General features: G+C 44.9%; 1 protein-coding gene across 2 annotated transcripts in view; it reads right to left on the reverse strand.

Annotated features, from left to right (window-relative positions):
• The window catches only part of Nmdmc (NAD-dependent methylenetetrahydrofolate dehydrogenase), a 61,085-nt gene that overhangs the window by 7,961 nt on the left and 26,149 nt on the right, over nt 1–26,975 (reverse strand). For both annotated transcript variants that reach the window (XM_075696743.1, XM_075696735.1), the window contains one exon: nt 23,923–24,141. In XM_075696743.1, the coding sequence (XP_075552858.1) occupies nt 23,923–24,141 (219 nt within the window). The remainder of the gene's footprint in view (nt 1–23,922; nt 24,142–26,975) is intronic.

The raw sequence follows: 26,975 nt of genomic DNA on the forward strand, positions 1-26,975 counted from the left end.
ACCCCAATGTCAGAAAGAAATTAATATCAAAAGAGACTTAATTATTATTGATAGCAATTATACGGACACTAGGTGAATTTCTGTTATCAGCGTCGGCGTGATCTTCTGTATAACGTTCAAGTGCGATAATAGGCCACGAGAATATCCATGAATGTGGGGTGACTGCTGATGTTTTCATCCAGCTCCTTTACGCTTTCGATGTCCTGAGCTCTGTTGAGATCGGCGTCGATGTCTGACAGGTGCTGCGAGTTGACCGTTTTCAGTGGCGACATGTAGCGGTCAACATAGGCGCCACAGCCAATGCCATGTTGGTGGTGTGCCGTCACACTTTATGGACGTAACAACTGGGAAGTGAAATGTGACAAATGGGAAGCTAATACACCTGACCTTGTAAGAACTAAACAGGATCGGAAGTTTGAGGGCACATGACCCGGTAAAATGTAACAAACATGAACGTATCAATGAGGTTTTACTGTAACAGTTTGATTTATTTTGCATGTCTGCTTCTCAATATAATCCTAGGAAAGTAGAAAGAATTGCATTATGTGTTAGAAGTTTTCTTTAATTGGTTTGAATTTACAGCTTATGTGCCATACTGACTTGTGCAAGTGCCATAAACAACAGGGAGCCGGAATGATATAGCATGCTCAGACAGAACGATGTAGAAGTGCTCCCATAACAATGTAGCGGTGGGCTACGATGTTATCATATACTTCACTCTGTACTTCTGCCAGTATGAATATTGTTTACTCTGTAAATGAGTTTGCCTCAGTGTACCTATGTAGAACGGTTGCTTGCTGGGCTAGTTGGTTCATTGCAACTTATGCAACAGTGAAAAAAAAAAAATAAGGAAGGGATGAAAATAGACACAGAGTGAAAAGAGCGCTGTTATGTAATAGCACGAAAAAAATAAGGAACGGACAATGATAGAGACCGAGTGAATTCACACGGTGTCTATCGTCATTTTTTTAATTTTTTCTTCCGCGATGTTACGTAAGTACCTATGTAAATAAACTCCCTGTTTGCTACTCCAACCTCTACTCCTTGCAACTCATCACCAAGGAAGCAACTCTCGTCAAGAAGGTACAGACGATGGCGTAGACCAGCTCAGCCTTCATGTGACGCCCCAGTAGCATAAGCTAGCCACTTGTTTTGAGACACTAGAGCACGACCATTTGTGTGATGGTTGACTCTGAGACCACGGTACCCAAACACCACACCGTCGAGTGAGACTAAGCAAAAGGAACAATACAAATTTTATGAATGTGGCAAATAAATTCAAAGAATCGTTAGACTGCATAAGTGCGCAATTACATTAACCAAGAATACTCAGCTTATGCAGAAAAACTATCCACAAACCTCCTTCCACCCTTCATAAATTCATAAGTATCAGTTCATTTGCATGGGCATCATATAGGACAAATGATGGCCATTTTCCTGATGGTCTGATAGAGGAATAGCACAACATTAGCCCTAGCAAGACAGAAATTGGATGTATTAAACTTTGCAGAGAAAGGGAAATGACAGTGTCGCAAATACAAGCAAAGTACCTGTTAGCTTAAGAGAATTACAGAGACCAGAAAGTCAGACGGCAGGAGTGGAGCATGACTCAGTCCAGGGGGCCACCTAGAAACTTCCGCATCGATGAGGATGAGTCACAACTGCAGGCGTCGACTATGGCAGCACGAGTGAGGAAGGTGGGGGCTACGCCAAGACACAGTTCTCGTTTATGCACACGGGCGAATTGTCAGGGACTCGCCAACACACAGAACAACTCCCGAACGGTGGGCCCGACGTTGAGTGCTTAGTCCCTTCCTGCTTTTATAGTTCTTTTTCGTGGTTCGCGGTGACCTTGGGAGGAAGGAGACAATAGCCTTCAGGGGGAGGCGAGGCTCAAGCAATTCCCCCTGTCGTGTAGTTGTGCAACTGATTGTTTATTTACTCTTTAAAAACATAGGTGGCACTTGCTGTGTTACAAGAGTATTACCAGCCTTTTACTTTCTAGTTTTCTTACAGCATAAATTTGCAGTGTGTGTGTGTATGCATGATGGTTGAGCTGTGCAGGGGTGGTAGTCTTAGTGATCACTTCTCGAGTGAAGCTCACTTTCGCATGACTCGGCACAGGACATGTCAAAGTATACAGCTGACAGCATTTCTGGCACTCGAAGAACACAGTAAGCTCGGCAAAATGCCAGGAACGCATATTTCCGTTTTGCCAACGAGACAGACACGCGAGAGTTGCGCTGCCTTTGCCCAGTGCTTGTGTGCATGTGTGAGCTGCAAGAGAGAAAACTGGGGACTGCACCTAGGTACTATGGAGCAGTACATGCGTTGCTTTGTTCTTCTCAAGCCGATGGCAATGAGCACCAAGTGAGAACCAGCGCCTAACTTCTGTTCAAATGCGATCACAGTGGCCGATATAAAGTCCATAATGGGGAAACATACAAAATAAGTACCACCAGTACTCACCTATGGGGCAGAAACCTGGAGGCTTACGAAAAGGATTCTACTTAAATTGAGGACGACGAAACGAGCTATGGAAAGAAGAATGATGGGTGTAACATTAAGGGATAAGAAAGAGCAGATTGGGTGAGAGAACAAATGCGAGTTAATGACATCTTAGTTGAAATCACGAAAAAGAAATGGGCATGGGCAGGGCATGTAATGAGGAGGGAGGATAACCGATGGTCATTAAGGGTTACAAACTGGATTCCAAGAGAAGGGAAGCGTAGCAGAGGGCAGCAGAAAGTTAGGTGGGCGGATGAGATTAAGAAGTTTGCAGGGACAACATGGCCACAATTAGTACATGACCGGGGTAGTTGGAGAAGTATGGGAGAGGCCTTTGCCCTGCAGTGGGCGCAGCCAGGCTGATGATGATGATGATACAAAATAAAAAATTTGCGGTAACAATGTGCCATTATTCATTGATCTGCGGCCGCTAAAGTGGCATCCATTAAGCCCCCCCCCCCCGCCCTCCCCCTCCTTTCTTCACATTTTATGCAGGGTCGCTCGCTTTGTTCCCCTTGGCAAGAACCATACGTGTCAAACCTGTTGGTGAAGCATAGGCAAAGACCCTAACTATAAAAATGCGTCGTTATTCATTGGCCTGTGACTACTAAAGCAGCATCTACCTAAGTCCCCACCCCCATGCTTTGCGCCGGATCGCTTCACTCCCCTTGGCAGGAACCCTCCGTGTCATGGCTGGTGGCAAATCATGGGTAAAAAACAACTACTTTGGAAGTGAAAAGGGGAAATGATAGAATCATCATTATCATCTGCCTATTTTTATGTCCACTGCAGGATGAAGGCCTCCCCCAGTGATCTCAAATTACCCGTCTTGCACTGGCTGATTCCAACTTCCTCCTGCAAATTTCCCAATTTCATCATCCTACCAAATTTTCTGCCATCTTTGACTGCCGTCCCTCCCCTTGACACCCATTCTGTAACTATAATGGTCCATTGGTTATCTGCCCTATGCATTACATGGCCTGCCAAGCTCCACTTTTTGCTCTTAATGCCAACTATTGTCATGGCTATCCCCATTTGCTCTCTGATCCACATCGCTCTCTTCCCACCTCTTAATGTTACGCTTAACATTTCTCATTCGATCACTCCTTGCGCGGTCCTTAACTTGTTCTAATACGATATAATAATGCAGATTTAAAAAAGAAAGGGGGGGGGGGACATTCAAACATGCACTCGAACAACTGACCAACCAATTACGAGCGCAATGCTGTGACTGCTGCGCCACGACAGACTTCTTTTTTTTTCCATGGTAGTATTTATTACAATGAAAGACAAAGGGAGGGAGAGCTTATTCCGGAGTACTTATCGGTGGTCACGCACTGCAGCTCAGCTAGAGACAAAAGGGCGAAAACGTGTTTGGCGTCCGTAGTCCCCACATTTTCCTCTCACAACTCATGTACACGCACGCCAGTGGCGTAGACAGAAATTTCACTCGGGAAGGGGTGCTCACTTTGCAGCTCGGCTTCCCTGTTATGGAATTTGTCGAGGGACCAAATACCTGAATAATAACTGTATTGCCATTGCCAAAGATGCTGCAAGCAAATTTGAATGCTACGCACTGTGAAGACCAGTAAAATATGTATTTTTTCATGAAAGAATATGCTCGTATGTCCCAAAAATCGTACTACCCGAAATAACTGATATCAATGCTTCCATGTTTTTTGTCTATTTAATAAGTAAGAAAATATCACATGAACTTGAGAACTATATCAGTTAGAAACCAGCAAAGCAGTGCATGCCACTGATATGGAAAATGTAAAGACCCTGAAATAAAGAAGTTGAGGACAAATATTTTAATGAAACTTTGTCAGTCAAGAACCTTGTTTACATTTTTGTACAAATGCAATGGCCAGGGGAAAATCTCAATGATGTTGTTCTTTGTTCCAATGTATTGCGTAGGAGAAGCTGTCACCGGTCGTGTATTGTGAGTAATTGCACCGAAATTATAGTCGTAACAGAGAGCACATATAAAAAGTAGGAGTTCTGCAAAATGTACGAGGGCGAGTCAAATGAAAGTGAGCCAAGGCAAATATATGACAAATGGCCTACTTTATTTAAAAGTAGTCTCCACAACCATTTAGACATTTGTCCCACTGACTAAAAAGTCGCGTGATTCCCGTCTCATAGAACTCCTTGAGTTGCTGCTTCAAAAAGTCTGTAACTGACTCTTTCACATCGTCGTCCGACACAAGTCTAGTTCCCTTGAGCTGTTTTTTCAATTGCCTCAAAATGTGGAAGTCACAAGGCGACAGGTCTGGGCTGTATGGCGGATGTTGCAGCGTTTCCCACTTGAACTTTGCCAGTTTTATGTTAACCACATCAGCGATGTGCATACGGGCATTGTCATGGAGCAAGTTGAACCCATTCGTCAGTTTCCCACGTCGTTTGTTCTTCATCTGGCATTTCACAATATCGGAAACGATTGATAGTCTCTCCAGGTTTAGCAAATTCGATCAGTAATGGCCCCTGATAATCGAAAAAAGAAAGTGAACAACATCTTTACGGCAGAAATGACAGCCTTTGCTTTCTTTGGGGGCGGTGAATTTGAATGTTTCCACTGTAAGCATTGCCGTTGCGTTCCAGGCTCATAGTAGTGTCACCATGATTCGTCCTTGGTCACTACTGCAGACACTAAGTCGTCACCCTCATTGTGATAGCAGATCAGATGAGTCAAGGCAGCGCTGAACCCCTCAGTCTTCTGGCTGTGGTTCAAAATCTTGGGCATCCATTGTGCACACAAGAGACAATTACTGACATGTTCATGAATTGCGGTGTGAACCGAACCGTGGCTGATGTTCGCACGCTCTGCCAGTTCATTGATACTTATTCTTCATTCTTGTCTAATCAGATCATCGACCTTTGAAATTGTATTCGAGGTGATTGCACGGTGGCTTTGGCCCGGTCTTGGATCGTATTTGCAACTTTCACGTCCTTCTTTGAACCATTTGGTCCAATGCTCTACAGTGGCTAATGAAATACAATGTTCAACGTACACGGCAGCCATACGGCGACTAATGTCTTTTTCAGAAACAACTTCAGCTGTCAAAAACCTCACAACACCATGGTGTTCAACTTTTGGAGTATCCATTATGTCACACAACCATGTTCAATCCAGTGTATGACAGCATTAAAAAACATTTATCCTCACACTTGTGCGTCCCTTTTGTAAATGAGAGATGCCTGTGTGCTACGCGCATGCCTCGCAGATACTGAACCGAACCATTATTGTGCGGGATGGGTTGGCTCACTTTCATTTGACTCACCCTCGTACATTAGAAATGCGGAGGTACAATGAAATATACAAATGTGAAGATACAGCTTGATAAAAGGCAAAAAAGTGTCTCTGGAAACAAAGTTTACTGCACGTATACACAACACCTTGCAACAAGATAATTAAATATAGGTAAAAGTCTCCAATAAATCTACGTATCTAAGAAAAACTCACTGTGTATAATGCGTCAAACAAGGCAAATAAACTTGTTGCACAATCACAAAATCTCAAGGCTCGCCCCCCCTCCCCCTCCTCAATCTACTCCCCCTGAGGTATTGCGTGCGATGGAAGGTGGCCGGCGCACATCCTGCCCGCTTTTCTCCCTTGCGCACACAAGACTGAACCACCATCGTCGGCTCACCCATTTCCCCTCCAAACCCCCTTCCCCCCCTCCCCCCCATACGCTTTCACTCATACATACATAATGCGGCGTGCGATCTCGATGTTATCGCCATTATCGACTCATACGGAACATGAGGGTGATGGCGATGGCAGGAATGCGCCTGGAGTGTCCACATAATTGATATCGCAGTATTGTTACGGAAGGATGAAAGAAGAGAGAGGAAGAAAATCGCAAAGCGCTGGCTGCCACGTGTTGTTGGTGGTCAGCCATCTTAACTACTCTGGCTCATCTTGTACATATATATTGTAAATACAGTCTCTCTATACTCCCAACATCCCCATAATATATTAGTGGGAGGTGTGGGGCACCACGGCTGGAAACTGAGCTCCGCAGTGGACGTCGCATCACCGTCCACACCATGAATGATGGTGAGCATGCGGCATCGATGTCGCTGCCACCTCCTACGTCACTGTCACCAGCTATGTCGCTATCAACCTTCGGTTATGGTTGTGCAACCCAAGGATCCTGGAACTTTCTGCAGGATCGATGGCTCCGACGTTGAAGAGTGGGTGGCTACGTACGAACACGTGAGTGGCATCAACAGATGGGACCCTATGCTTATGCTAGCTAACCTGTTGTTCTACCTAAAAGGCATGACAATGGTGTGGTACGAAAACCACAAACAGGAGCTAACCAGCTGGGACCAATACAAAGAGAAGTTGACAGAGTTGTTTGGCAAACCAGCAGGCCATAAAATTGCCGCAAAGCAGGAACTGGCCTCCCGTGCCCAATCCCCCATGGAGTCCTATGTCTCGTACATCCAGGACGTGCTGGCACTTTGTCATAAAGCCGATCATGACATGACAGAAGCTGAGAAGGTTGGGCACCTTGCTTAAGGGCATTGCTGACAACGCCTTTAATCTGCTCATGTGCAAAAGCTGCTCTACAGTTGATGCTATCGTTAAAGAGTGCCGACAATTCGAGCAGGCCAAAAGCCGAAGCGTCTTGCAACCATTCGCCAGACTTCAAAATGTCAACGTGTGAAGATCAACCTGTGCAGCAGCATGGGTCACCATCAGAGGACGTGGTGTGAATCATTCGATGTGAACTGGATACGATGGCGCCTGCAGCTTTCTGTTTGCGTAGCCCTGATGCTGTTGCTTTTTCAGTTACCCTCGTACAAGCCATCATTTGCCAGGAACTTGAAAACATTGATTTACATTCTGTCTGTGCTGTCACGAATCTCAGAGCTAACGAACACCTTCTACTATTTTCGCTTCACCACGACGCTTCTCTCCGCATTATCGCAACCCGACTAAGTGGAGAACTGAGGACAACCAGCTGATATGTTTCACCTGTCATCCCATTGGTCATGTCGCCTGATACTGTCGCAACTAATGGCCCTCAACACGTCGCAAGCCAACCAACCTGAGTCGTTTTGATGGAAATGCCCGCAATGTTTTGCCCACCGCCAAGTGCCGACAACTCTGCTAGGAACATGTAGTACAGTTGCTCACCATCGCCGTGCGGACTCGCTCACCTTGTCTCGTTCACTGCAAGCACGTCGCCCACCTTCCCGTTTGCCACAGCCACGTCGTCTTTCGTCCTCTGTGGCTTTTGCCCACACCCTTTTGGAAAACTGAGAAATGCAGACCTCTGAGGTGGTGCTGCATTGCCGACTACTGCAGAAAATCCTCTGTCTGTGCCCACAAGGAAAAGTGTAATTGACGATAAAATAGATAGCACACATTTTTTCATCTCGACCCAGCATGGATTTTGCATGGGATTATCCTGTACCATTCAACTTACTGAATTCATACATGACGTTGCACTCGGCTTTAACAATAGTACAGAGATTGATGCTATATTTATTGATTTTCGAAAGGCGTTTGATGTAGTCCCGCATGACTTACTTTTGCACAAACTATCATTTCTTGGCCTCCCCGATTCACTTTACGGTTGGATTAAAGATTATTTGTATAACCGGCAGCAAAAAGTGGTGCTGCACGGTGCGACGTCGAGAACGGTTAATGTTTTATGAGGTGTGCCTCATGGGTCGGTCCTTGGGCCGTTGCTGTTCCTCATATTTATCAATGACTTAAGTGAAGGCTGTGTTTCAAATATCAGACTGTATGCGGATGATTGCGTTGTGTACCATCCTGTGTCTTGTGCCAAACATACGAGTGTGTTGCAGTTTGATCTCGAAAAAATTTGTTCCTGGTGTGCTAAATGGAAAATGGATTTGAACGTAGCAAAGTGTTATCATGTTAAATTTACGAACAAAAAGAAAAAGGTGCCCAGTTCATACTCACTAAATAATGTTTTAGTACAATGTGTTGATGAAGCCAAATACCTGGGTGTCACTTTAACAGCGGGATTAGACTGGAAATCCCACATTGACACAACAAGCGCTAAAGCGTGCCGCCTTTTGCACCTTTTCCACAGGAACTTCAAGTATGCGCTAAAACCATTGAAGGAAGCTTTGTATCTTACAAATATTAGGCCGGTGTTAGAATACGCTTGCGCAGCATGGGACCCCTTCACAAAAGTTCTTGAAGATAAGTTAGAGCATGTTCAGAAAAGGGCTGCAAGATTCGTCACGGGCATCTACGACTACAAAATTAGAGGTTCGCAAATCAGGGAAAATCTAGGATGGAAGTTGCTGTCCACACGCAGAAATATAATCAGGTTAAAGCTTTTACACAACATTAACAGCGGTAACACAGGAATCGATAAGAACATATATTTAAAACCACCTCATTATCAATCTAAAAGACGCGACAATTTCGAGAAAATAAGGGCCTACCAAAGTCGTATTAATGTATTTAAGTTTTCATTCTTTCCCCGAACATTTGCAGAGTGGAATTTGCTCCCGGATGAGATAGTGTCTGCACCCAATTTTTCATCTGCCATAGAGAACTTTGTGAATCTGTTTCAGACAATATTTCCAGTGTGCCATTTTATGCATTGTGTAACAAATTTTATAATCGGATGTTGTTAGTATTGGATGTGTTGTCTTTCTTTACTAATTACGATTATTGTGTTTCTAATACCACAGATGATATGATGCCGTTGTTCGCGAAGTTGACTTTTATGTTTGTAACTAACTCCCTATGATAATGCCCAACTCGGGCGCTGTAGGTTTGCGATAAATAAATAAATAAATAAATAAAAAATTGGAGGACGCTTAAGCTTCGCCTTCAAGAGTGGAACGCGACAGCGTTCCCATCGACCCGCCAAGAGGTGTAAGACAATGGGCTACGGCGCAGCGATCACTTACGAGGCGCCCAGCATTGGACGCGGTGAGTGTCGAGCAACACAGCGTTCGGCGCGGCAACGACGAAACGTGCGCCTGAGCAAGCGGCGCACGCCTGAGCCTTAGAAACAGCTCGTTTCTAAGGCAACACCGCATTCACTAGAGACGCTTTTGTACCGCTTTGAAGCATCGAACTCGTGGCTGAGTGGTAGCGTCTCCGTCTCACACTCCGGAGACCCTGGTTCGATTCTCACCCAGCCCATCTTGCAAGTTGTTTTTTGGTCATGAAGTGCCTGCCGGGATTTATCGCTCACGGCCAACGCCGCCGACGCCGACGACACCGGCTTTTCTGCGACACGAGCTCCTTAACGCTGTCACGTTAATAAATAAATGGCGTACCTGTCCAAGCACTTGTCGACACTGGAGACCATGTATCTGTGATGAGTGCTAGCTTACATAGACGTTTAAAGAAGGTCCTCACCCCAGCAGCTGCCCGAGTGCTTCATGTGGCCGACAGTGGCGTGATGGTTGTTCTGGGAATGTGTACTGTGCGTTTAAGCATAGCCGGCCGCCCTAATTCTGTTCTCTTTGTTGTGATCGACAACTGCCCTCATGACGTTATCCTTGGATTGGACTTTCATCCACTCATTCTACTCTCATCGATTGCGCTACCGGCATTCTTCAGTTAGAACTGCCTCAACTTGCCGATGCTCCGAGCACTGCTCCACCGCATTTGTGCTTGCTTGCCAGTGTTTCTAGTGGTTCCAAATTTGACATTGAGTGTGTGAATGCCGAGAGTGGTTTATTAGCACCAACTGCGGTTCCTTAATGGATTACTTCGCGAAAATGATTGCATCTGACCTCACCTCTGCACAGGCCACGGACATACGTCTCCTGCTTGAATTGTACAGTGACATCTTTGATTTCGGCGACAGGCCTTTAGGCCAAACATCTGTTGTTCACCACCGAATAAACACTGGAGACACGAATCCTATTCGTCGGCGTCCCTATCGTGTATCACATGCTGAACATCAAGTCATCCAATCAGAAGTGGACAAAATGCTCTGCAAAGGGGTCGTCGAGCCATCACCCAGCCCTTGGGCTTTGCCTGTCGTCCTTGTGAAAAAAAAAAAAGATGGTACCTGGCGTTTTTGTGTCGATTATCGCCATTTAAACAAGATCACCTGAAAAGACGTCTACCCACTACCACAGATCGATGACGCCTTGAAATGCTTGCACGGAGCTAAATACTTCTTGTCCATCGATCTTCAATCTGGCTATTGGCAGATTTCAGTTGATGAAATGGACCGTGAAAAGACGGCCTTCATCCCGCCGGATGGCTTATATCAGTTCAAAGTCATGCCCTTTGGCCTTACAATGCTCCTGCGATATTTGAACGTATGATGGACTCTCTTGTGCAAGGCTACAAATGGACAACCTGTCTGTGTTACCTTGACGACGTTATTGTTTTTTATTCCACGTTCGGCAGCCAACTTACCCGACTCGCTGCCATTCTTGTGGTCTTCCGAAAAGCTGGCCTCTTACTGAACTCCCCGAAGTGCCAATTCGGGCGCCATCAGATTACCGTGTTGGGACACCTCGTTGACATGTCCGGTGTCCAACCAGATCTGGAAGAAGTTCGTGCTGTACGCAGTTTCCCTGTGCCACGTTCTGCTTCTGACGTGCACTGCTTCATCAGCCTGTGTTCTTACTTTCGCCGTTTCATCAAAAACTTCGCTTACGTTGCTCGGCATTTGACAGATCTTCTTAAGAACATGCCATTCTCATGGGGCCCGGAGCAGGCTCACGCGTTCATTGCTCTCGTCGGGTTTCTGAGCACCCCTCCCATACTTGCCGACTTCGATCCATCTGCACTGACCGAAGTACACACTGACGCAAGCGGCCATGGCATCGGCGCAGTTCTCGCCCATCAACAGAATGGTACCGAGTGCATGATAGCTTACGCCAGCCGCCTGCTGTCCCCTGCTGAGAGAAATTACTCCATCACCGAGCGGGAGTGCTTGGCTTTAGTTTGGGCTGTCGCAAAGTTCCGGCAATATTTGTACAGCCGCACGTCTTCGGTCGTTACAGACCACCACGCATTCTACTGGCTGTCTTCCTTCCGGGACCCGACAGGATGGCTTAATCGCTGGTCTTTGCAGCTCCAGGAATTTTCATTTATTATCAATTACAAAACTGTATGCCTCCACAAGGACGCTGACTGCTTCGCTCGCCACCCCGTGGATCAGCCTGATCCTGCCGCACATGATCCGGTGACCTGCGTGATGGCTATTACTGACATGACCAACATGCGTGCAGAACAATAATGCGACGAATCCTTACAGTGAACTATCACTGGAGTGCAATCTGGCAGCACTGATGTCACATGCCGCATGTTCGTGCTGCATGGCGGCATCCTCTACCATCGCAACATCAACCCTGACAGCCCCGAGTTGCTCCTTGTCCTTCCTCGTCATCTATGATCTGTCGCTCTCGAACAGCTTCACGATGCACCGACGGCGGGACACCTTGGAGTTTTTCATTCATGTGACTGTGCATGACGCTGATTCTTCTTTGTGTCAGCGCCAGAAGAAACCTCCCCTGCCACCTGACAGACGACTCCATTCAATTGAAGTTGCCTCTGAACCATGACCTGCTTGGCCCTTTTCCAATGACAACTAAAGGGAACAAGTGGATCGCTGTCGCTACCGATTACGCGACACGCTACGCGATAACAAAGGCATTGCTGGCTCGTTGCGCAACAGACATTAGACAACAGACATCGTCGATTTTCACCTCCACAGTGCACCTCGACAATTACTGACAGACCGCGGCTGCTCGTTTTTGTCTTGAATTGTCAACGACCTCCTCCGCTCTTGTGCCACTGAGCACAAGCTGTCCACCGCCTACCACCCACAAACGAACGGTCTTACAGAACGTCTCAACCGAACAATCGCAGAGATGCTGTCGATGTATGTCTCCAACGATCACCGCGACTGGGACGCCACGCTGGCATACGTGACGTTCGCGTATAATTCGTCCCAACATGACACCACAGGATAGTCACCCTTTTATTTTTTGTATGGTGGTGACTCCACATTGCTGTTTGACACCATCCTCCCTTCTGTGCCATGTGTTGCAACTGAGTACACTCATGAAGTCACCGATCTCGTTTATTAGCCTTGCAGCATATACAAAAAGAGTGTTATGACCGGTGCCATTGCGATAATAAGTTTGCGCCAGGTGCCTGGGTGCTCCTTTTGTCACCATGTTGTCAGGTTGGCCTCTCCCAGGAGCTTCTCTCTCACTACACAGGCCCTTGTGAAGACCTACATCAATTTAACAACGTAAATTATGAGATTTTGCCGCTACAGTCTGATGCATTCTCAAGTCCAACACCTGTTGACGTCGTGCACGTTTCGCGGCTGAAGCCATACTTCACTCGCAATTCTTCGCCTACCATGCACCGAGACAGCGCTTCACCATCCGGGGTCCTGTTACGGAAGGACGAAAGAAGAGAGAGGAAGAAGATGGCGAGATGCTGGCTGCTGCCTGTTGTTGGTGGTCAGCCACCTTAACTACTTTGACCCATCTTGTATATATATATTGTAAATACAGTCTTTCTATACTCCCAACATCCCCGTAATAATATAATAAGAGTATCCGACAACTGAAGCGTCCCGCGGCTCATCACTTACCACAAAAGAAGAAATAACAAAATTGAACTTTCACCATGCAACAATTCGCTGAGCCGCAACAATGTCTTCTTTTCTTTTGTGGGGTGGGGGCACCGAAATGAAAAAACCCGACGGAAAGCATGTTGTCCACAATCAAATGCCTGCTCTGGGCACCTAATGTGGCTACCGAACGAATATCGAAGAAAATGTGAGACGCTTGGTCCACAGAGAACCATACGCATACTGCTGAGTATCCTGCACCGGCGAGACAAGACTTTCCGGAGAGGTTGCGCTCAGCGAGCACATTGCAATCCGTCAAGTCCCCACAGTGATGGTGGCGAGCGACCATTGTTTTTTTTTTTTCATCTGCTAGCCGGAAAGCGTCGAAAACTCTGGCAGGTGAAAATCCACTCGGCCATAAGAAAATGAATGCCCACCAAAGTGGCCGCACGGTGGATGGGGCAACACGAGAAAAGCGCATGCGCTCTGGCTGGCTCTGGCAGCCAGAGAACAAGAAAATTGAAGAGGCTCAATGTGTTCTCGCGAATAAAGTCAAAGTACAAAAAAAAAAAGAACGCAGTTACCTTTGCTGGCTTTAGTGTCTTCACATGGATGCTTTGGTCCAGGTGAAAAAAAATTTGATATTCTTTTCTGTGAGAAAATGGCACAAATGAACCACCACAAAAGCTTCGTCTCATCGGACCTCACTGCATGCTTTGTCAACTTGTCTGATAGTGTATTGATTTGGCTTGTCTCGTCGTACGGTCCAATGTACAACTTTAGAAAACTGAATGCACCTTTGGCGTGAAATGTTTATAACAACATTAAACTCACAAAGTTCTGGAATCAAAAATCTAAAGCATGACTTTGGAAATGTCAGTGCACTCTTCACATCAAAAGTATATGAGAACTTTATACCCATGAAGTTTCAGAATTGAAATCCACATGCTCCGTAGATTTCGCGGCCTCCACAAGATGCAGCGACGAGCCCGCTTGCCATCAAAACACCCTTGAAACTTTGTGCTTGGATGGAGTTCCTTACGTTATGTGACTCCAGGTGTATTGGCATTGCCACGAAATCCAGCCCGAGTTCGCAATGTTCGCGCTGAAATGTCTATGTCTTTTCGAGCGTGAAAAAGGCCATTCTAGACAAAATCCAGAATGATTTCCGCCACCGGGCATTGTTTTGGTTGGCGGTGCATGACAGCACGAAAAAATTTCAGGGGGGCTGAAGTTCTTGAGAAAGCTCTTGTTACAGATACCTTATTTTGAATATTTTCTGGTTATTCAACAAGAACGCCTACCTTTAGACAGCGTTTTATAATTTACAAGCTCCTCAGTTGAATAGATATATAGTTGTGAATGACATTGCATGAATTCTATAATGTAAATAAGCCTCTTGATCAAACAGACTGGACATAACGTATATATTTCATTTCATTTAGATTCTATACTTGAAAGTCATTTTTGATAACATTTGTGTTTGATTCGAATAGGAACTTTCACATTCAAACACCCCTTGTGGTGTCATGGATTTCTAGGTCAAGGGTTTTGGTTTTAAAAGATGGTACAGTGCACCAATAGTGTTCATGTGACCATTCACTGCAATGTCACTGAACTCCGTACAATACAGACCACCTCACAACACAGCGTGCAAGACAGCAACAGCAGCAACAGCAGCAGCAGTGGAAAAGTCGAAGCAAGAGGCAAAGAACGCTTCACTTTAAAGCACCACATTCTACTGCACTTGCCATCTTCTGTATTGTTTTGGGTTTCATATTACGCATCATTTGATATCAGTGACGAAGCCAGAAAGTGTTTTTCTGTTTTGCTTCTGCTATCTCCAGTGCCGATGAATGGGCATTCCTTGTTTACTCTAAGCACCGTGCAGCTGTCATATGGTGCCAGACAGCACAGTGAACAGCACCACAAGTAGCGGCAATTTCAGCCACGGCATGTGAAGCAGACAACATTCTGGAGAAGAAATGCTGGGTGCATGCTATGAGCACTGTCTTTGGTGATGGTTTAAGAAGTTCCCATTTCTTAAAGGGACACTAAAGGCAAATAGTAAGTCGACAAGGGCTATGAAAATACCGTTCCAAAAACCTTGCAGCACTTGTTTCATGCCAAGAAAACACTCAGTTGATTAGAAAATTGTGTCTGAAAGGTCTGCATAATTTTAGTGCAATTCGAATAGCCCGCCCCTGAGAGGGGTGTGGTGATGTTGCATATGCCATCATTGCCCTTTACTGCCGTCTGTGAGTAAAACGGTGGCCGACAGAATGCGCTACGGTTTTATGGGCAAACCTCAAACACGTGGCCATAGAGAAAGCGAGCCATGACAGGGTATTGGGTATGCCGCTGCAGCTACTCTTGGTCAAGTGGCGTGGACCATTTAGGAATCCTGCGATATCACATGTACATGGCATTCTCTGCCCCTCGCAGCTTGTGAGAGTCTTGCGAGCCGGCAAAACCAGTGCAGCAGTATGCGATAACCAAACTACTGAAGCACGGAAGCGTGGGCTGTGCAGAGTGGAGAAAATGAAACTTTTCAACCGCCCGCATCGTTGCCAAGGGTAACGTCAATGAGTTCTTTTTTCTAAAAATCAAATAATGAGGAGTGCCTTCGTCATCATCGTCATGTTCCAGGGGCACCTCTAATTTTGTCCTACATTTACCTCAATTTCTTTATTATTAAAGCTCTGTTTGCGATAATATTGAAGCTTTAGACATTCTCAAGGCACATTTCTGCATTTTCATAGCTGTGTTTTCATCTAACCATTTTAACACACTCGCTGAGGCCACCTTTTCTGAGGTCTCGATTTCTGCCACAGCATGCCCTATCGCAAGCAACAAAATGTTTCCCTTCTGTTGATTTTCCACAAAGATGTCACTTCATATTGTAGCAAAGCCAAGCACAGACACTCAGGGAGAATCACTGCCATGACCCACCTGCGACCTATCTAGCAGTGAATCTGTTGACATGAAAACATCCACAGTGCTTTACATTACAAGCACCTGTGGCAGCTGAGTGGTCATAAGCTGCCATATTGATTGTGGGAGCCAGCCTGGCCATGGACACGGGAATGATGGTGATGGCTGTGGAATCCCATAAGATAGTGACTGTCCAGCCAAGTGCCAAGCATGTTCTCCCAACGACCTAGGTGATCTCCAACCTTGCAGTCATTAGAGTTACAGTAACTTCACCATCATTTCAGTTGTACTACAGGGGCCCCACCAAGCACAAATTAAGAGTTCATGCAGTAAAAAAGAATGTTAGTAAAGTTAGTTTCTTAAGGAAGCAAAAAGTTTGTTAATAGGTCAGGAGAGTAACAAGTTTGTTTGTAAGACAGAGGGTGAGAACAGTAGGAACACAGGAAGAAATGGGCTATGGATAAAAAGAAAAATGTAAGGCAACACTGTGAACCCAATGTACAGTTATAAGAGCTATATTTCAATGTGGGTTGATGTCCATGTGATTAAGACTGTCCATGCCAGGATAAGTGTGGCTTATGAATGCATGCGATTGTCTCCCAAGGTCGGGCTCTTGGGAATGAAGCAGCGGACAAGGTCTCAGTGGCAGTGGGATCGTGAATGGAGGTGCAGTGACTTTGGTGCTCCAGAGTGCACAAGGAAAATGATGGCCATGCTGTGTGCAGCTGCTGTAAACTTGGCGTACGCTATCTGGCAATGCATGCCTCTTTGTGACACCTGACAGAAAGCGGGCTGCCGTATATTGTTGGTGGTAAGCTTGTGATAATTGGACCGGGCTTGTTCAATTAACGTAGCCACGGCACCGGTATCAGAACGTTAGTGGGTCTTGGGAAGATTGATGCAGCATTACTCTTGGGTACGTGCTACCAAGGTGCATGGTGGCAGCATCTGACAAGGTGTTTGCAAAAGGTTCAGTGGAGGTGGCACCAGTGAAGCAACAGGAAGCTGTGGTGCTGTTAACTGTGGTATGCAAGAGGTTTCAAGCGCCATGTTTGCGTGAGCTGAGGAGGCATCTTCTTGCACAAACATCAAGCCAGCGCCTTCGGATGAGCGAGCTGAGACAGTGGAGGTGAACTGCGAGTGGGATTGGAGGGCAAAGGCAGCATGGGGATGAGGCTGATGCAGCGTGGATGCGCAGGGGATGTCATGGCAGGTAGACCAGTCTCAGCATGGTGTTGCTTTGTGATCTCACTAGCAAAGGCACTGCTAGCAGTTGTAACATATCCAGTGTTTGCACCATGGATGCCACAGAAAGCGGGACAAGCGCATACAGTGACAGTGGTAAGCATGGGTGTTGACATATGGTCGTCATTGCTGAGTGATTTATAGCAAGCTGCCCAAATGTGGACTTGACAGGGGTAGCAGTGGAGCGTAAGGTTGTTAATTTTCAGAAGTGAACGAGACGAGAAATGCACGGTGGTCGTGTTGTCTTCACATCATGGCTCCTTTGGCGTCATTGCATCAGTCGACTTGGCATTGGTGACGCAGTGCTCACCAGGTACTTGAGCAAATCAGAAAGTATTTGCCCCTATGTTTTATTAGCCAAAATAAGGCACACAAATATAAGTACTATTCTAGGTACATTATACTATTTTTCCACATAGCCGCCCCACCGGTTGAGACCATTTGTCTCATCGCAGCACTAAAGCTGAGATGCCCCTGTCGTAAGTCAGCGACGCAGGCGACATCCCTGAATGGTGATTGTCATGCAAGTCTTCACGGGTTTTTGCGAACTCACAACAGCACCAGCGCACACTTCTCAAAGCGAGACACCCTTCCCCATACGTGGGTGCATTTCCCTATGGATTTCGATGGGCGATCGTCCCTTGCTTCATCAAAAACGAATCACGTCTTTTTGCTTGTACGCCGTGGACGTTTGAAGCACAACCACCATCTTCGACAACTGACAGCAGCACCATGCCGCAAAGCTACCGGCAAATAAGGGTGAGCTGTTCCAAGAAAGATCCACCGCTGGGAATGGATATGCTTACTTCGCATTTACAGATATAATTTGGCTAAAAAAAGAACAGTGGCAAAGAGTTTCGGATTTGCCCTAGCACAAATGGTGAAGAGTACAAGAGTAGAGAGGCTCCTTCAAGGAGTGTGCCACTGAATGAGAGTGCACTGGTACACCGAGGAAGTGGAAGGGGGAATTCTTGAGGCCATAGTTATGTTTTCATCTGGCAGTGGAAAGTCAAGCCAAGAAAGAAACGTTGGTAAGTATCTCTGTCTTGAAGAGCTGGTAATGCCAAAGCTGTGATGACATGACACTGATATACGGCTGTGCCTCCACTTGTGCAAACCAAATGGCAGAGCTGTGGGGACATAAAGCCACAGTTGCTGACGCCATGAGTGCATAGCTAGGGAGGGCACAATTGCTTGAGCGCTAGTTCGGTTGTCTGTGGTCACCAATTATGTGGCAACTGAGTGGCGATGAGCCACCACATTTATTGCTGGAGCCACCTTGGCCATGGACATGGGCATAATGACCATGGCTCAGGAATCCCCTAAGATGACAATCATACAGCTGGGTGCTGAGCACCTTCCTCTCGCAAGCCAGGTGAACTTGAGCCTTGTCATCACGACAGTTACAATGACACTACATGTCTCTATCTGCTAAAGCTTCTTGGAAGCAAGAAGCAAAGCAAAACCACTAGCAGCAACTTTATACTTATGACTTCACCATGCATTCTATGAGAACCTCTCTGGTCTCTTCAGTCTTTTTGCTATGCTTTGCCTCTCTACATTGCTGTTCTCCTGCTGCCTGCCCTCAATGGGAATTCGAATAGCGAGTGCAAAACATGCAGCACGTGGAAGCTAGCTGGTTTATGAGTACACTGAGTCTTGATTTGAGTGCAATTTGAAGTAATAATTGTGCAGTTAAACCTCAATGTAACAAAGTTGGTCAAATCGACACTTTGCTTCATTATATCGAAATTTTGTAATGCTGAAATTCAACCTCTTATGCAAATAAGTAGAGTCACCAACGGATTTTTCTTACACAGAAGGGGTTGTAGAACTTTCCTAGGTATCGGGCAAACAAAAAAAAAACAAAAAACAAATTTCAACTAGAAAGAATGTTTCATTTTGTTGAATTTTAGAGTTGGTGACCAAAGATACAGTTTTGTGTCGTGTCAATGATATCTTCACATCGGCAGTATGAAGCAAATCTTGTGAAGCTTTTGCATGCACTCCACCACTGCGGCTGATAGTGTTGCCTGCAGTGGGACAACACTACATATGCACTCCGCAGCATGGACAGCTGTGCACAGCCACAGCCCACCTTGAGGAGCAGATGCGTACTCACTTGTCACCTCTGTTTATTGTGCATTCGCCCCCTCCCTTCCCTGCTTGCACGGAAAGATGGTGTGCATCAAGCCTGCATCCTTCTCTGCTCGCCCTCACACGCGTTCCCTTGCAGCCACAGCATACGGCACGTGGGGCGCAACAGAATATCATCACACTTGAACTTAATAGGGAACATGACAGCGAGAGGGTCTTGCTATCACTCTGCTTCACTTCAGCAGCAACTCTCTGTCACGCGGCGCGCAATTTGAGAGGCACGTCTGCAAGCAGCTGCCTGTAATTCAACCACTGAATCATCTGTGTCCATGCCAGTTTCCATTTATTGCTTTGGTATTTTTTTGCAGCAGCAGTGAAGTTTCGTTATATTGAAATCATGTATAAACACACTTCGTTATGTTGATGTTCAAAATACATGGTGTTCTATGGTCAATATGTTATAGAAAGGTAAATCATTCGTTAAATCAAGCAAGACATTACATTGAAGTTAGTTACATCAAGGTTTAACTGTATTTGCATTTGGAATGGCCATCAAAGCTTGTCATATGAAATCTGACTTTTATAGTAGGCAACATAAATGCACAGTGAGAAATCAAAATAATACTGTGCTTCCACAATATCTGTGCCAGCCTTCTGAAAGCAGTTACATGTTTGAAAATCAATACCACAAATACTTATGCAAAAGATGCAAGAAACAAAGGTGTCTGCAAAGGGCTCGGGAGAGGTGCATTTCTTGCTATGAACACCATAACCCTTACATCCGTGCCCTAGTAATGCCTACACGATCAGACCAACTTAATCCTTTTTCATATCAGTAGTGATAACCTGAGCTATTCCATCATAGAGGTGGAGCTGTTAGCGCTCAGCACTCTGAAGCAGTCTACTTAACAAGAAGTGATTCCAATGCGAGTTAGCTTCAGTGATCATAGGAGAATAGGTGTGTTGAGCAAGGCATGGCTGATGGCCATAAAGGACAAACAGAACATGTCCCAATGGGCAAGCATGCTTCTTGGCATAGAGGGTTATGCTTGTTCATGAGATGAATATTTCGTTGACATTACATTCAGTGTCTCCTTTGCATACCTAGATCTTGTATACATTCAGTCAGTTGTGTTGGTAGCAGCCTTACTACTATTTATTGTGAAAAACCTCGTTTAACCGCAAGCCTTCTAAAACCACGGCAGGACTGCTAATCAAGCCTTGTGCCCTGTGCTTCTTCTCGTGACTCCTGCTTGCTACACATGCCATAGATGAACTGGTGGTGTTTTTCACTAAAGCACTGGTGGCACCATGCGATGGCCACAGGGTATTTTATACCCTTGTCACACTGGACATTTTAATGTCATTAGATTCAAATGACATTCAGTGCAACGATTGCCATTCTACCAGTGGTGGTGCTACAGAGGAAAAATTAATGTCATTTGGTCATGATATCAATGGCTATCACTGCAAAGAAATTGGTGAGAAAAGTAGAACAAATTATGTGTAGAGTGTCTGAAAAGTAAATCTATTTATTTTAATATAAATGTGAGGTGTCACTTCAATGAAATAATACGCATATAAACCTTCTATTTCCATAACGTCTGGCCACCATAAGCCAGGACAAGGCTTAGCCAGCTTAGTAGCCATAGCCGATAAATTGAAGACAAACAATATGACTGACATGGCAGCCCTGAACGACGACGCTCAGTTGCAGAAGGTGAAGTGGTTAGCTTATGTGTGCTTTGCATTGTGAAAAAAGCATACTAATACGAGGAAGAGGCTCAATCGTGAAATAGATGCATATGCCATTCCAGACAGCAAAAACACACATGCAAACAGACACCCGATTGCTTACAGTATGGCTGACTAGTAAAGCGACAGCGGCCAGATGCCACTGAGGTGGAAAGTAAAAACATTTTGTGACAGCCTGCCGTGCAGCTTTTCTCTAGTTAAAATGACAGATACCTCGAACCAAGCAAAATTAATTACCATTTTACATTAACGCTCCTCAAAATATGAATGCTCAATGTCACATTTTGCCTTGTTTCTGGGGTAGGACGTATACGTTCGCTTCAAATGCAAAGCCGAATGAGTTTCTCGAGCTCATTTGATTACGGAAGTCTTTCGATCCTAATGGAATTAAATATCACTGTGTAGCAGCCACCTCATATCATTCTATGCTAACGCTATTCGATTCGAATGACATTAGAACATCCAGTGTGACAGGGGTATTAGTATAGGTAGGGTACTTCATTTTCAGGCTTTATATATATATATGTTTTTAATTTAGGGAGTAAAATTTGAGTGCCATCTCTAAAGAAGAAAACCGGAGAAAAAATGGGTTTTTGCTGTCTGGCAGCTCGAAATTTAGGCCTTCATGGCAATTTTCACAAGTGATTAACACAGGCAACGGTCCCTTTTTTTTTTTGGATGCAAACATATTTAAAGGGGTCCTAAACCACTTTTAATCGAAGTGGAGAAAAGCAGTTGAAGTGAAACTAGGCTATTTCAGAAATACTTTACTGCAAAAAGTACTTAAATGCATTCAGCAGAAGCGGAGTTACTGGCAAACACAGCCTCCGCAGTGCTCCCTGTTATTCTTCAATGCCTTGCACTGCAAAGGCCATGGCGCAGTGGGGCATGCCCACAACGCTCCGCCTTCTAAACGCAGTTCAAATTTAATTTTGGATGTTGACATAGACACCACGACTTCTGCCTTTGGTGCCTACAATATGCTAGACATAAGCCAAATGCGGCTGTCCTCAGCGAGCCGCAGTGCACTGTGGCACCTTGCAGTGACCACGGTATCTACGCCATGTAGCCAACCACAGCTTGATGTTAGCTATCGGCCAATAGCAGCCGCCTAAGGGAATGACGAAATAGTGCGTCCGATTATGAAATCATGCGTCTAGAAGAGAGTGAGGACAGGGCCTTCTGTTGAAAAGAGAGCGTTTGACAGAAAGGTGACTTTGCGACCAGCTTGCGAGCTCCACGCACCGCGTACGATAGCAAAACTTGGCTGAAATGTTCACAGCAGCGTATGATACCCACGGACTATTTTATTTCACCAAGACCAAGGGGTGGTTCAGGGTCCCTTTAAACAACAGAAATCACTCACAGGAGTATGTAATGGCAAAGAAAGCTACTTGTAAGTCATGTGACAAACTCATCTATACAAATCGTCATTGGCAGGAATTATTTATACTTTTAAAAGAAACCACATGAACAAAACAACTAAAAGAGACATGTTTGGTGATCATTTCATTACTTTATTCTCTGCACTTTCTTTAACTAGGTAAAAAATTATACTAGTGAACACGGGCATGCTTTGCAAGAGGTGACATGCTTTTCCTAGTCTAAGCCCTTGTTGATGTACACCCGGCCACAAAAAATGACGGACAATGAAATCTGATAAAAACTTGAATATCTCTGCAACCTCACAACGCAGCCTGGTACTTGCATTTCGGGCCTCGACTAGAAAATGCTAACAATATTGTCATATACAGCTTTACTGGCTACCGCTACAGGCTGCTCAGGAATTGAACATTTTTTCAGATCCTGTGGCCTGTAAACTTTTGTGGCCGAGTGTACATTATCATGCAATTTGAGCATTTCTGCATCCATTCTATAACTGTCGAGCCTTTCTTCCTTGTCTGTTATTGTCCTGTTCTACTGCATTGCATCGTATGATCTTGCAACAGAATTAATGGAATGCCAACTAGCACAAAATTGTGCCACCCTTCTTTGAACATAACAGAGTTCAGCAGATGTGCTCTCAATGTCACAGCTACCATTTGCAATGCAGAGTAACACCAGCATTGTGTTTGCTTCCTATTGCCTTAACGCCATTTACATGTATACGACCTGCGGGAAGCACAATGCGATGTGCCGTTGTCATGTTCATGTAAACGTGGCTAATAACAGGGCAGCAAGCTTCCGTTTGCTTAATATGGGTAGGCACTGAATATATTGTATATTCAGAGGTTTGCTCAACAGTTAAGGAAAAAGAAAGCATATATCATATACATACATGATTAATATTAATACCATACATGTTGGCCACTTGCTCGCACAAGGCGGGCAGTGTTCACTGGTTTTTAACACCTGCCTTTATTCTTACCCTTTATGAAAGGGCAAACTTCGAGGAGAAATTCGGTCTGACCCAAATTAAAGAAAACAAAAAAACACTTGTTCGGCATGCAAACATCGGGAATTATTGGGTTTTACCCAAAAATCAAGGGCTCTATTTATAGGTGCTTAACCTCTTTCAAGACGGTGCAGTGTGCTTATCTATCTTCTTCTAGGAAAGTAGAGTAACATTCTGACAGGGTGAGTGGCATCGTGGCTTTAAAACCAGCTTTTGGGCAGCTAAAGTGCAATCACAATCAATGGCACCCAGTGCCTCTTTACATTCCTTTGATATATGCCAGATATGCATGCTAGACAAGACTTCAGTTGACAGTACAACTTGATGGCTGCTCAAGCAGCATGTCAGGTGGCAGCATGAGAAGGGGAAGAAAGTGCCAATTGTTTGCAATGCAGTCTTAAAAATCATTAAATATGTTATTACCAGTGAAGTCAACATCTCCAACAAGCTTTGTCTTGCCTGAGGCTTCGTCCCACACCCTTGTGATGCCTACATCAATCACACAGGCTCCATCTTTGATCATATCAGCAGTGATAAGCCCTGGCACACCAGTGGCTGTGATCACAATGTCAGCCATCTTGGCCAATGCTTTCAGGTCGGATGGACGGGAACGGCTATGGCAGCTGGACACTGTTGCATTGCCTGAATGAGATGAATGAGAATCAGTCTCCCAAAAAACATTCAGCTCTATCATTTTTCAGTCGTGAAGAAAAAAGGCACATGAAGGTAATGACAGTGTAACAGTATTCAGAACACTCAGGAAGCTGAAAAGGAAATAAAATGTGCATGTATCGCATTTGCTCATCTGCTCTTCTGCGACTGAAATATGCAACTAGATTTTCACTTTTTTTTTTACCTTCCTGTTGTGCATGCGTCAATATCAGAGGGTTTAAATTCAATATCAGAACACACAGATTATTGCGAAATGCGAAAGCACCCGTGTACTTAGATTTAGGTGCATGTTAAAGAATCCCAGGTGGTCCAGGTTTCCGGAGTCCCCCACTACGGCGTGCCTCATAATCAAATTGTGGTTTTGGCATGTAAAACCCTATAAGTTATTATTATTATTATTATTATACAGGTCACTTCATTGTAAAGGTCGCACAGCGAACAGCTTACACAAGAAAAGGGAAAGAGTTATTTCTTCGTTATACAGGTCATTCCATTCTAGAGACATTTGTTGTAGTGGTGCTCGAATGCAGTTGGCATTGACATGAGAGAAGCCTGTGTACGGTTTGAACATCATGCTGCGGTGCCTGCGGCGTCAGGGGTTCGATTTAAGCATCTGTTTGAAATGTCGGTAGCGCATTGCAAAGGAAGAGCCTCACATATGGATTGCGAAGAGAACATGGTGTTTACAAATGTAGCAAGGAATGTGACCTTTAGATGAGCAAAGCTGGTGGTAGCAACGCACCCCAGCAATACATATATAGTACAGTCATAACTACAGCCCCAGCCTGCTCTGGCCAACTTGAGCTGTGTGCAGTCTTCTCCACAATATACAATGTGGTATCGGGAAGATGGCATGCAAGTGCCACATGGTGCATAAGCAGAAGCGAAACCAAAACTGATACACCAAGACGGAACACACAAGATTTGTGAACTGGCTGTAGAAAGCCTGCGTGAGCTGACAACAGGAACATCCTTAAGTGATTTGTGGGAATGCCAAGTGTTGCACAGTACTTGGAGACAAAGATTCAATGCCGCAGGTTCCCCAGTGACCATGACTTGAGGAAGTGTGAATGGACTGGGTACCAGAATGTGTGTGCAGTGCCAGTAACAAGGCCATAGGCATGCTGTAGATTGAGTATTAGGCTACAGAGTGCTCTGTCTCAAACATTACTGTCCAGCTCACACCGAATAGCACATACCTGGCTGCACACTTCAGTGTGGCCAAACAGCACAAAAGTGCTCTTGCAGTGCAAAATTCAACCAAAGGCCACCTGGTACCGTCAAACCTACTACACAATGCCCATGTCCTAAATGATAATGCACACACTGGCTACACCCTGACAGAAGACATGTTTGCCAGAGGCGTGGCTACAAGAAGAGCACATACCATAATGCTTTGGACAGCTATGGCAGCGAGGAGCTAGACAACACTAGAATGGAAGTTGACATTGAATCCAATTACTTACAGGAGTCCCTTACAACTGTGGTCACTACTCGACATGCCACACAGGAACTTGACTGACATTTAAACACGTTCGGGAGTGTTCTAACTACTAAAACTATACGAGGCACAAATATCTGGTGCCACACATTAATACCTCCAAGGAATGTAAAACACCCAACAATGATGACTGAGCCCATGCCGCACTGCTGTTCCTCCGACACTTTGCACACAAGGTGGGAATTGACGGTCACCAATATTCTTTTCCACTGTCCCTCTTCCATACTATTTACATCACTCCCCTATATAGACTTTTGGGCCACTTTTTCCCGTATAAAAGTTTATCACTAAAACTGTCTCCCAGAATTTAAATCAGTGTGCACTGACTATGAAAGCCAGTTTTTTCTCTGATAATGAGGTTATTTTTATGTGCCAAGCGGTGAAAACGGGAATTTTTTTGGACTGTAAGGTATTTAAACTAGTGACAAAATGAACTCAGGTTAAAACCATTACACATTCGCTGTGAAAATTTTATATTCATACAGTCATCTTATTGTTAAAGGATTCACAGCACCCTGTTAGTTATACCCATAAATATATAACATATACTGATGGGGTTATATGTCTCAAAGCCATGGATGGGCTATGAGACACTGGAATAATTTTGGTCACTAAATGTGCTTTAACAAGCGGACTAATCTACAGGAGTGATAAAAAAAATTGGGAGACTTCAGTGATTCCTCCAGCTCTGAACTTATTTACTGCGACACCACGAGGTTCTCACAGTGGACACTGCCATCTACTCAAGAACAATTTCCTTGCGATGTGCCCAATGCTGTCTTTGTCTGTTACAGCAAATGCCTGTTGTGGTTTCGAAAATACCATGCACAGACACCACCATTCTTAGAGTCTGTGTGGTACACAATACTCAAAACAAATTACCAAGCACCAAAACTGCATATTTGAACAGTGGTTAGTGGGTCAGGCTCCCAAATGTACATTGCCCCACGGACATGAATCTGATGTTTAGTGGTGGTGGACTAAGCTTTGTTTTTAGTAGCCTGACGACAAGGATGATGGCCATCATCATGATGGCATCAGCATAGCAAACCGCTTCAAGCTTTTAACTTCTGTCGCAGTAAAAGTTATCTTCTCAGCCAAGAAAGCAACGACATAGAGCCATGAAACTTTTTTTTTCATATCCATGATGAAGTTCAACGAACTGATCATTTATAGACCATTCAGCAGATCACACACACAAAAAAAAAATTTAGCACTAGCTACTGAGACACTGCCCTGCTACAGCAATCCTTTCAAAATTATATTAACAATTTTTTACTTTTGTTTCATTTTTCAATTTGAA

This window comes from Dermacentor variabilis, chromosome 1, assembly GCF_050947875.1.
Source record: "Dermacentor variabilis isolate Ectoservices chromosome 1, ASM5094787v1, whole genome shotgun sequence".
In the NCBI taxonomy this organism is placed as follows: Eukaryota; Metazoa; Arthropoda; class Arachnida; order Ixodida; family Ixodidae; genus Dermacentor; species Dermacentor variabilis.